Source organism: Hemiscyllium ocellatum, chromosome 37 (genome assembly GCF_020745735.1).
Source record: "Hemiscyllium ocellatum isolate sHemOce1 chromosome 37, sHemOce1.pat.X.cur, whole genome shotgun sequence".
Classification (NCBI taxonomy): domain Eukaryota; kingdom Metazoa; phylum Chordata; class Chondrichthyes; order Orectolobiformes; family Hemiscylliidae; genus Hemiscyllium; species Hemiscyllium ocellatum.
Genome location: NC_083437.1, coordinates 41004963 through 41017182, shown reverse-complemented (window position 1 = coordinate 41017182; position 12220 = coordinate 41004963). Strand labels below are relative to the sequence as shown.

The following is a 12220-nucleotide window of genomic DNA, read 5'->3' as shown; positions in this document are numbered from 1 at the left end:
GAAGACAAAGCAACTTCAGACATACAGCACTGCTGCATCACAGAGGCTGGGTTGCAGGTTTAATTCCACCCTTGGACAACAGCCTGTGTGGATTTTGTATATTCTCCCTGTGTCTGCACGGATTTTCTCCGGGTGCTCTGGTTTTCTCCCCCAGACCAAAAATGTGCAGGTTAAGCTGATTGGCCACAGGAAATGCAGGGTAACAGAGATAAGATTGAAGGGTAACAGAGATAAGATTGAAGGGTGGGAATGGGTGGGATGCTCTTTGGAAGGTCAGTGTGGACTTACATATATAGAACATAGAACAATACAGCGCAGAACAGGCCCTTTGGCCCTCGATGTTGCGATGACCTTCAAACTATTCTCAGCTCGTCCCCTACACTATACCATCATCATCCATGTGCTTATCTAAGGATTGTTTAAATCTCCCTAATGTGGTTGAGTCGACTACATTAGCAAGTAGGGCATTCCACGCCCTTACCATTCTCTGCATAAAGAACCTGCCCCTGACATCTGTCTTAAATCTATCACCCCTCAATTTGTAGTTATCCCCCCCCCTCCCCCGTACATGAATGGCCTAATTGGCCAATATGAGTTAATGATACCATGACAAAAAAAATCAGGAGATTCAGTATGAGTAACAACATTAATCTCTGAAATTTAAACACATGGCAAACAGTTGGAAGGGGACTAACTCCAAGTTAAATCAATAAAAAGGGTGACCATCTCGTGGCAAGTCTGAATTCCTGCACACACCCTCAATGTCAATGCAAAGAAAACGATGGATTTAAGTAAATTTTTGATCGTGCAGGGACAGTAAAATTAGATCTTGTTTGAAAAGTATCAAGATTTCTTTAAAAGACTAACTTAAAAACCACAATAAAAGCAAAACTTTGACACAACCTTTAATCATGAAAATGGACTATCACTTCCCGAAATGCTTCAAGTCAGTTGAATGTTTTATTTTCTGAGAATTAATCTTTATCTAATGTTAATGTTTTGAATAAATTATCTTCAAAGCAAAAAAAAGTTAACTGTGCTTAACCTTTGAAATTTAAATGATTATTAAAAAAAACAGAAACTACTGCGGCAATTTCTTATGCTAGCATGGGTGCATTAATCTAATCAAGTAATAGTTTACAAAGACACGACAACAGTTCTTCCCGAAATTAAGAGTTAAAAAAAAGACAGGAAAGTTTGGAGTGAGCTATGAACAGCTTCAACATTAATCCTCACAGCCAGTAGAGCATTGTTATTTCCACTACCCCTACAGACCATCATGCAAAGGCAAATACTTATTCATGTACTTTATCCTATTAATTGAATGTGCACAATTGAAACTGTCTTGCATCAACATAACAGACAGAATGGTTTAAACTGAAACAACTACGCCTATAGCGTGCATTGAGTTCTGTCTTAACACAGAAATAAGTATTGAAAAATTTGGGCAATGGACTAAAAATATTAAGCTTAGAAAACTCAAAATATAAAGAAAATCACAAATAGCTGAGGCAAAACCAGAAGACTTCCAGCGTGAAATAATTATTTTGTTCTAGTTGTGATGATACAATGGCTTTAAGAGGTGTATTTTGTCCTTTTTTGTTTTGAAGGCAGGTTTTAAGGGAGAGGTATCTACTGAAAACCCATAAAGTAGGCAGTTTGAAAGGCCTTGGGGTTTTAAGTAGGAACAATAGAAGCAGTGTGAATGGGTGGGGCAAGCTCCCACAGGATGAGGATTTTTAGTTTTAGTTTTTCAGTTTTGATTATCCTTTTAATATCAAATAGTTTGACCAATTGAATTGCATCCGGAATGCAACACCTTATACCTACTTTAAAATAAGAAAAACTTAGGGTCCAGTTCAACAACAGCTTATTTTTCTGAAAACAACAACAAACCATGTCATGTGAGCATGAGCTTAAAAACAACAGTTCAAGTTTCTCTCACTCCCTTTTAGCATTACGAAAGCAATGTTAAGAAAATAAAACGTATAACTACAAAATATTGTGGAGACCATAAAGCCATTTTCTTTCACAGACTGAAAACAAATCAACCCTATCTTTTAATCTCCTAAGAACAGGTTCTTATTCCCTCCCCCCACAATGGCATAGCAAGGTAAAACTCTACATGACCTCTCCAACATATTACTTGTGTATCATTGTCTTTGAGCAATATTAATTCAAGGTTTTTATTGAACTAGCAACCATGTTTACACATAATTTCAATGCTCCCAAAAATTCAAAATAAAACTCCACAAGATTCTTGCTAATCTGCACTTATAATTGCTTTCATAATTTCCATGTCCATATGTGTCAGCACTTTCTTAAAGAAAGCTCAGAATCCTCCTAAAACACTCTTCTTACACGAAACTGTAGATCTGAGATGCTTTGTAAGTAAGCAGTCTTTTGTAGATCTTTCAGTGCCAAGTGTAATATTATGGTGAGACGACGTTCTTGGCTATTTTATGAAGCCCAGCTGTATTTCAGAATGAAGTCAAGGCCAGAAATATATTTCCAGTATATTCTTAAGACCAAAGGATTTGAATAACGAACTGTCAATCACATCCAAAGCCACAAAGAAATTTCTTGCACATAGAAAAGCATGAAAATCTGATTTTCACAGCTCATCTAAGCATTGCACAGCTATTATGATTTTAAATATGTGACTAACATCCATGACAAACTGTGTCTATTTTGATTAATTGATAGATCAGCCTAGTCTGGCCCTATTGTAAATTTGTTTGTTTGGAAGCAGGACAAAGCTAAACACAGCTTTCATCTTAATGTTAATGCTAAGGTTTTACAACGGTGGTTCATAAAAATACTTAAAAAGTTCTTTCTTTGGCTCAAATGCTTCATCACACTTGAGAAAGCTGACCTGAACATCATTCTACACAAGAAGAAGGGAGCACAAGCCAATAACAGATTATGGACTGAACTAATACCTTTCATTCCATTCCCAACTTATTCTGTTAAATCTTCTAAAATTGAGTTTTGGAGAGAGTGGGAGGGAGGTGATGATCACATTAATTTAGATGATGCACGATATAATATAAATTTTAAAGAAATACAAACAAAAATTAAAAGTGGCAGCACAGGATGGGACAACAATGCGCACATGAATCACAATAAATACAGCAAGCAGTTAGGAAGCAAATTGAGTTTTAGTGTTTATTACAGGAGGTAAAATTATAAACATAGTGAAGCTTTTCTGCATCTATACAACATGATGGTCAGAACACATTTGGAGTACTGTGCATAATTTCGATCTCCTTACTTGAAAGAAATAAGCATTAGAAGCAATTTAGAGAAGTTTAACTCAATTCCTTCCTGGGATGGATATTATCTTGTGAAGGAAAAAGGAAGTGCTTATTTTATGGGTCTATATTGATAGGAGTTTAGAAGAACAGAAGCTGAAACATACAAGAGCTTAAGGTATGTGGATACTAGAAGGATGTTTCCTCTTGCTGGGGAGACTGGAACTTGGGCAAAGAATTGCCTACACCTGGTCTGATGTGATATTTCTACCTTCCAAACAGCAATGTGATAACAACCAGTTAATTAGTTTTAGTGATGTTTATTAATGATGACATATCAGTTAGGACATCTAAGGGAACATCCCTCTTTTTCCGTGACAGAATCATAGGACTATTTACATTAATCTGAGAAGTCAGATTCTGAAGATGGAGAGTGGCTATCTCCAAAGATTCAAAAGAAAGATTCAGCTCATGAGTCATACAAAGAGGCACTTTGAGGACATTTGATGCAGTTAGCGTTTTTCCTGTCATTTTATTTGTTGGAGGTTAGAGAATAGCTGGAGTAACATACTGTCAAACAGCTAGTAAAAATCTGCTAAGTATTTTAAAAATGCTGATTGAACATTACTGCTCTGCTCTTTATGAAATGACTTGTCAACAGAGATTTTTATCAACTTCCTTAAAACATAATTTCCCCTAAATGTTCTTTTGATAACATCTTACCATCTTCAGACATCAACTGTTTGTCAGTAGCATTTCAGACAAGTATAACAGTTAAAAAAGCAAGTACCGTATGGTTATTTTTCATTCAAAAGAACATAAAAATTCAAATGTTTTCTCTAAGTCAGCCACAAAATGCTGCACAGAAGCTCCATTTAATACATATTTCAAAATGCCATTTTTCTTCCAACAAAGTTAGCCAACAGGAATTTCAAATTGTGAAAACGCTTGAAAGTTAGAAGTTACCTGATACCATCAAAATCAATGCCATGCAGTTATTAGGAATTGATCATGAAGGTTAAACAAATGAAACCACAAACTCGCTCTCTCAAGAAACATAAGAATCGGGAGGAGCAGCTGCAGGCTAAATGAGCTCTGACAGGGACCCACCAGCTAATAAGAACATTGTTGATCTTCATTCTATTTTTCCACCAAATCCTCCTACCCCGGATTCTCTTTGTATCACAAAATCTATTGATCTTAGCCTTGAACATACTCAATGGCTGAGGGTCTGCAGCTTTCTGGGATAGAGAATTTCAAAGCTTCACAAACCTGAACGAAAAAATATTCTCATTCTCTTGCTAGTCTTTCAAACAATTTGCAGATAGCCCATTTATCACCATGGAAAATATTTTCTGTTCAAAATACTTTGCCAAGTACAAATGGTGTAGTGTCAGTTCACTGAAACACAGTTACAGTGATTACTCTTCAGTAAATCAGAAAAAAAGGAAACTTGGAAATATGAATTAGCTAATTTAGGTATTATCATCTTGGGCTAAATGGATAAAATTTCGTGGAATTGTTAACAGAAAAAATGAAGTTAAAATAAACAAAATTAGGTGGTTGTCTTCTGAATTGAATCTTGTAGCTGTCGAGTAATTTTAGAGACATGTTTCAGTTGGGAGGGAGTGGATGGTATCTTTGCAGTTTTCATTTTGTTTTTGACTGTGAGGAGCTGGTTGGGAGATGATAAAAGAAAATGGAGAGAATGGTATCACTTACAATACTTATTTATAGCTTGAGATTTATGATAGAGCACCTGACAAAATGGGGCCCTCACCCATCTTTTCACTTCACAACCAGAAAAGACCTTTCTAAAGGTAGCAAAGAAGAATGTTTGCTTAACCTTTCAAAGCAACAATAATTGAAGCAAAGCTGATTTTCATCCAGAGTGCTGCTTGTCCTATCTATACAATATTTACTACATTTTGGAAATTAAATGCGCAATTTAAAAAAGGCAATTTTAGAAATAAAATGCTAAAATTAAAATGTACTTAGATCACTAGTTTAGAAAGATAATGGACACCTAAATTTCATTATACCTTGGAATGCTGGGAAGTTTAACCTCTATGTAATTTCACCCATCTTTCTGTAAAACTCAGTGTGTCTGATCATAATCAACACTCGAGGATTTAGACTTTGAGAACAATTCTTTGCTTTACAACATTGTAACTTTTCAATACATTTGCTATTCACTTCTATCTCAGTGATGATGCTTATTTATTTGTTGATACTTCTCCTGGATCAAAGGTCGGAAGTCATGCTGTAGCTGTACAGAACATTGGTTAGGCCACTTTGGAATAATACATGCAATTCTGGTCATCCTGCTATAGGAAAGATATTGTGAAACTTGAAAGGGTTCAGAAAGGATTTACAAGGATGTTGCCAGGGTTGGAGGGATTGAGCTATAGGGAGAGGCTGAACAGGCTGGGGCTGTTTTCCTGGAGTGTCAGAAGCTGAGGGGTGATCTTATAGAGGTTTACAAAATTATGAGGGGCATGGATAGGATAAATAGACAAAGTATTTTCCCTGGGAGCATGGATAGGATAAATAGACAAAGTCTTTTCCTGGGATGGGGAGTCCAGAACTAGAGGGCATAGGTTTACGGTGAGAGGGGAAAGATATAAAAGAAACCTAAGGGGCAATGTTTTCACACAGAGGGTGGTGCATGTCTGGAATGAGCTGCCAGAGGAAGTAGTGGTGGCTGGTACAATTAAAACATTTAAAAGGCATCTGGATGGGTATATAAATAGAAAGAGTTCAGAGGAATATGGACCAAATGTTGGCAAATTGGACTAGATTCATTGAGATTGGTATGGCCAAGTTGGATTGAAGGGTCTGTTTCCATGCTGTATATCTCTAACTCTATGAGCAAGAACTGGAAAATAGGATTAGGCAGGGTGGCCCACTTTCCAGACAGCACAGACAGTAGAAGCAGAATGGCCTCCTGCGTCCTGTTTTTCTACAAGTTCAAAATATCTTTAAAGCAGATGTGGGGAGGAGGTAGGGGAGCTGCTCCGATGCTCCGGGAAAACAGCCCCAGCCTGTACAGCCTCTCCCCGTAGCTCAAATCCTCCAACCCTGGCAACATTCTTTGTAAATTGTTTGTATTCCTCTCACAACCTGCCCTAATTTAGTGTTGTCTGCATATTTGGCCATTGTACATTCATTTCCTTCCCTCATATCTTTAATATATACTATAAACAGCTGCAGTCCCAGCACGCTATGGAATCCGCTGGTCACAGCTCTCCAGCCAGAAAAAGAACTCCTTATCCTTCATCATTGTTTTCTGCCCATCAGCCAATTCTCTATCCTTGCCAATATACTATCTCCAACACCATCGACTCTTACCTTATGACTTAACCTTTTGTGGAGGTACATTGTCAAACACCTACTGGAAGTCCAAAGACAGCACATCTGTGGGACCTTTCTGAGACTTCCTTGAAAAACACCAAATTTAGTCAGGCATGATTTCTCTTTCATTAAGCTATGCTGACTCTGGATGATTTTCTAAACGTTTTGCTATTACTTCCTTAACACTTAATTCTAATACTAATTAGCTATAAGTACGTGCTTTTTGCCTTATTCCCTTTTTGAATAGGGGTGTCACATTGGCAGTTTCCAATTCTCTGGTACTTCTCCAGAATCCAAGGATTTTTGGGAAATTGCAACCAGTGCATCTTTACATCTACCTACCTTTTTTTAGAATCCTAGGATGCAAATCATCAGGATCGGGGGACTTATCTGCCTTTAGCTCCATTACTCTGTCCAATGCTACTTCTTTAGTGGCATTACTTAATTCCTCCCCCGTATCCTTTAGTATGAATGGAATGTTCAAAATATCTTCCACTGTAGAAACTGATGTAAGATACTTTTAGCGGCCAACTCAAAGAACAAGTGTTCAGAAGCAAACAGTCTGACATTCCCCCTAATATGCAGTGTAACAAGGATGAAGAAAATAAATTATAAGTTGAGAGGAAGATCCAATGCAAAGGTAAGAGACATACCACATTGTCTGAATGTTGTTTCTGCTAAGGCAGCAATTGTTTGTTTACTGAATTCTGTTCCTTTATCTTCCCCAACTTCCTCACAAAGACATCCAACTGTGTAGTGAACAGCAGCACGAAGCCTCTGTAGGAGAAAAATTATTTGAGAGCCAGATTTAATCTTCTTAAACATTTTCAAGTCTGGTGCTTCGGTCACAAAGTTACCACAAGTTCATGAACAATCAAGAGGCATTCACGATCTAGAAAACAGACATACTGGGATTCAGAAGACTATTTGTACATGAATACTCATCTGATAACAAACACAGGAACCAGGGTACAGGAAGATAGTGCTCAAGGTACAAGCCTAGAAGCTGATTAAGTTACATACTAGTTGTGGTACAGGTCATTCAAAAACACATTTTGATGGGTCAGGCTATTAACCAAGTCTTTGCTGTGTCAGGTGAGATATGGAGCAGAGGAGACCTGCTTGAGCTGAGCACAGATTTTGCACAAAGCATGGACACTGCACTGCCCAAACGGGACCAAGTGGTCAGCTACAAGAGCCACATAGTGGATCAAGCATCACCACTGAAAGCAGTTTTCAGGGTACCAGCACTCGTCTCCAACAGTCGAGGAGCGCAGGGTACTGTCAAAGGAGACTAATTGTGGCAGCTCCCAAGACATCCTTGCTGTCCTCTTCGAGGTCTGTCTGGTCTCCTGCCCAGACCTCCCTGACATTATCACCCCCAGGATCATTTAGTTGGAGTTCAGCTTTTGTCCTCTCAATCTGGAGCACAAGACAAGGGAAAGGAACACACACGGTTGATATTAAATACATATATGTGGATAAACAGTGACGGTACATTTTTGACAATTTATTTAATCAGATTTTCCTTTAGATTTTTGTGTTTGTGTTTGGCTTTGCAGTAAAACAAGAGCAAAGGGTTGCGAAGCTGATTGGGAGGCTAACTGACTTGATGCACTAATCTCTGGGGGGGGAGGGGGGTCGAGAGGGGGACGGGGGAGGGGGGGGGTCGAGAGGGGGAGGGGGGGGTCGAGAGGGGGAGGGGGGAGGGGGGGACGGGGGAGGGGGGGTCGAGAGGGGGACGGGGGAGGGGGGGTCGAGAGGGGGACGGGGGGGTCGAGAGGGGGACGGGGGGGTCGAGAGGGGGACGGGGGGGTCGAGAGGGGGACGGGGGGGTCGAGAGGGGGAGGGGGGGGTCGAGAGGGGGAGGGGGGTCGAGAGGGGGGGGGTCGAGAGGGGGAGGGGGGTCGAGAGGGGGACGGGGGGTCGAGAGGGGGACGGGGGGTCGAGAGGGGGACGGGGGAGGGGGGGTCGAGAGGGGGACGGGGGAGGGGGGGTCGAGAGGGGGACGGGGGAGGGGGAGTCGAGAGGGGGACGGGGGAGGGGGAGTCGAGAGGGGGACGGGGGAGGGGGGGACGAGAGGGGTCGGGGGAGGGGGGGACGAGAGGGGGACGGGGGAGGGGGGGACGAGAGGGGGACGGGGGAGGGGGGGTCGAGAGGGGGACGGGGGGGGGGGGGGACGAGAGGGGGACGGGGGAGAGGGGGACGGGGGAGAGGGGGACGGGGGAGGGGGGGACGGGGGAGGGGGGACGGGGGAGGGGGGACGGAGGGGGGGGGGGGAGGGGGGGTCGAGAGGGGGACGGGGGAGGGGGGGTCGAGAGGGGGTCGGGGGAGGGGGGGTCGAGAGGGGGACGGGGGAGGGGGGGTCGAGAGGGGGTCGGGGGAGGGGGGGTCGAGAGGGGGACGGGGGAGGGGGGGGTCGAGGGGTGGTGTTACCTGAGAGAGCGCGGCCTGATCCCCCTCCGCCATCCCCGTCAGAGTCCGCCACAGCGGGTACACTGCCCCTCTATATACCCTCCCTGTATCTATATTATATTCTATACTCTCTCCCTATATACTTTATTATATATCGTCCCCCTCGCTGTGTTTTGTCTTGTTTTCTCTTTCCCGCCTTCCCGCTCCTACGGGCTCTCCGCGCGGACACGGGCCATACCGCGTTTCCAGCTCGAAACCGCCAGGAGCCAGCTCAGGGCAGACTCCCACAGAGATACAGCTGTGTGTGAGATAGAGAGAGTGAGAAACAGTGTGAGAGAGAGAAAAATACAGCTGTGTGAGAGAGAGTGTGAGAAAGTGTGTGAGAGAGAGAAAAATACAGCTGTGTGTGAGATAGAGAGTGTGAGAGTGAGAAAGAGTGTGTGTGAGAGAGAGTGAGTGTGAGAGAGTGAGAAAGTGTGTGTGAGAGAGAGAGTGAGTGTGAGAGAGTGAGAAAGAGTGCGTGTGAGAGAGAGAGCTAAAAATCACACAACCACAGGTTATAGTCCAACAGGTTTATTTGGAAGAACTTTGTGGGGTATAAGATCGAAAGACACAGAATTTACAGCAAATGTTTCCAGTGTGATGTAACTGAAATTATACATCGAAAAAGACTTGGATTGTTAGTTAAATCTCTCATTTTTCAGTTTTTCATATGTAAATCCCAGAACTTTTTTTTAAAAGTTACATTCTCAAGTGAACTTTCACAATACGTACTATGTCAGCTCAGATAATGCATTGAAGGTGTATGGTTAAAGTCTGTCTGACTGTGTCCCAAAGTTCAGACATTCTATTTCTAATAAAAAAAATTACAGAATCTCACATAAATTCATGCAGTTTTTGAGCAAAAAAATGTAATTCTGCAAGTACAAATTCACAAATTTATGTGTGTGTGCAGGGTATGAGTGTGTGAGAGAGTGTGTGTGAGTGTGGAGGTGTATATGTGAGCGTCTGTGTGCGTGTGAAAGAGATCTGTCTGTCTGTCTGTGAGTGTGTGAGAGCTGTGTGTTTGTCTGTATCCTGTATGTGTGTGGACACAATTAATGCCGTGATTTCCCATTATTTATTTTGTACATTGTACAACTCTCATTCCAGTCATAGAATTAAAATCCGATATCCCTAGAATAACATAAGGGCAGAAGTTAGACAACACCACCTTATAATCCAACAGGTTTATTTAAACCAGGGCAGAACGGTGGCACAGTGGTTAGCACTGCTGCCTCACAGCACCAGAGACCCAGGTTCAATTCCCGACTCAGGCGACTGACTGTGTGGAGTTTGCACGTTCTCCCTGTGTCTGCGTGGGTTTCCTCCGGGTGCTCCGGTTTCCTCCCACAGTCCAAAGGTGTGCGGGTCAGGTGAATTGGCCATGCTAAATTGCCTGTAGTGTTAGGTAAGGGGTAAATGTAGAGGTCTGGGCGGGTTGCGCTTCGGTGGGTCGGTGTGGACTTGTTGGGCCGAAGGGCCTGTTTCCACACTGTAAGTAATCTAATCTAATCTAATGAAATCACAAGCTTTCGGAGCATTGTCCCTTCATCGCTTCACCTGACAAATGAGCATTGCTCCGAAAGCTTATGATTTCAAATAAATCTGGTGGATTATAATCTGGTGTCGAGTGACCTGTGACCTTGTCCATCCCAGTCGAACACCAGCACCTCCACATCAGGAAATATTTATTCGTTTTCTCGCTTGACCTATCATAGCTCTTAATAACTTTCCCTGTATTATTTATATAATTCCATAATATAGATTTTTACTTTACATATGGATAGACAAGTTGGGAGCAGGAGTACACACTGACCTCCTCTAACCTCCAGTAATCAATAAGATAATAATCAATCTGAATAATCTACCTTTCCACTTACACTACCAGCCTTGACTATAAAACTCTATCTACATCAATTGCTGTAAACTGTGGCTCTAAACCAATAAAGTCAAATACTTCATGGGGAACCAGTCACTCTGTGCCTCCTGCAAGAAAATGAAAGTATCTAGGGAACCAAGATCAAGCAGTAGCAGAACCTAACAATCCAAAGGATCATCTCAGGGAACCCTGTGAACAGGTTGAATTATTTCCCTGTAATTCCCTCCACCCAGAAGTTATTTTGTGTGCCTATCTAAGTAGATAAAGATAGTTGGCCCTGAGGAACTCCTGCAGAGATGTCCTGGAGCAGAGTATGCAGAGGAAGTTTTATAAGGCGTTTAAAGTTTTAACTGGTAGAGTTGTAAGTTGATGGTTCATAATTGTGTACGTGTAACTAGAATCTATTTACTTGTAATAAATAGTAATTCTGGTTAAGTGCACAAACCTGGTCTGTGCTTTCTGTCAACTTGGGTCTAAAAAAAGTAAATTGGAGAATTTTGTGTATGTTTATAAAATCTTTAACTTTTTGTTAAAACTCTGGGAATAGTGAGACTTGATTTCCAGCATGCTACTCCACTGAGCCATAACAGCTTCTTTTTTATTATTAGAATCATAGAGTCAGACAGCACGGAAACAGACCCTTCGGTCCAACTCGTCCATGCTGACCAGATATCCTATATTAATCTACTCCCATTTGCCAGTATTTGTCCCATATCCTTCCTATTCATGTACCCATCCAAATGCCTTTTAAATGTTGAAATTGTACCATCTCCACCACTTCTTCTGGCAGTTCATTAAATATACACACCATCCTCTGAGTGAAAAACTTGCCCCTTAGGTCCCTTTTAAATCTTTCCCCTCTCACCCTACACCTATGCCCTCTAGTTTTGAACTCCCCTACCCCAGGGAAAAGACCTTGTCTATTTACCATATCCATGTCCCTCATAGTTTTATAAATCTCTATAAGGTCACCCCTCAGCCTCCGTGCTGCAGGAAAACAGCCCCAGCCTATTTAGCTTCTCCCTGTAGCTCAAATCCTTCAACCCTGACAATACTCTTATAAAGCTTTTCTAAACCCTTCCAAATTTCACAACATCCTTATAGGAGGGAGACCAGAATTGCACACAATATTCAAAAAGTGACCTAACTAATGTCCTGTACAGTCACAACATGACCTCCCAACTCCTATGCTTAATTCTCTATCCAATTAAGGAAAGCATACCAAACGCCTTCTTCACTATCCTATCTACCTGCGACTCCACTTTCAAGGAACTAT

General features: G+C 41.8%; 1 protein-coding gene across 1 annotated transcript in view; it reads right to left on the bottom strand.

Annotated features, from left to right (window-relative positions):
• Window positions 1-9253, bottom strand: part of cenps (centromere protein S) — a 31313-nt gene extending 22060 nt beyond the window's left edge. The window contains exons 1-2 of the mRNA XM_060852409.1: window positions 9045-9253; window positions 7262-7385 (exon numbers count right to left, since the gene is read on the bottom strand). Of these exons, the coding sequence (XP_060708392.1) occupies window positions 7262-7385; window positions 9045-9077 (157 nt within the window). The 5' untranslated portion in view covers window positions 9078-9253. The remainder of the gene's footprint in view (window positions 1-7261; window positions 7386-9044) is intronic.
• Between the last annotated feature and the right edge of the window lie 2967 nt (window positions 9254-12220).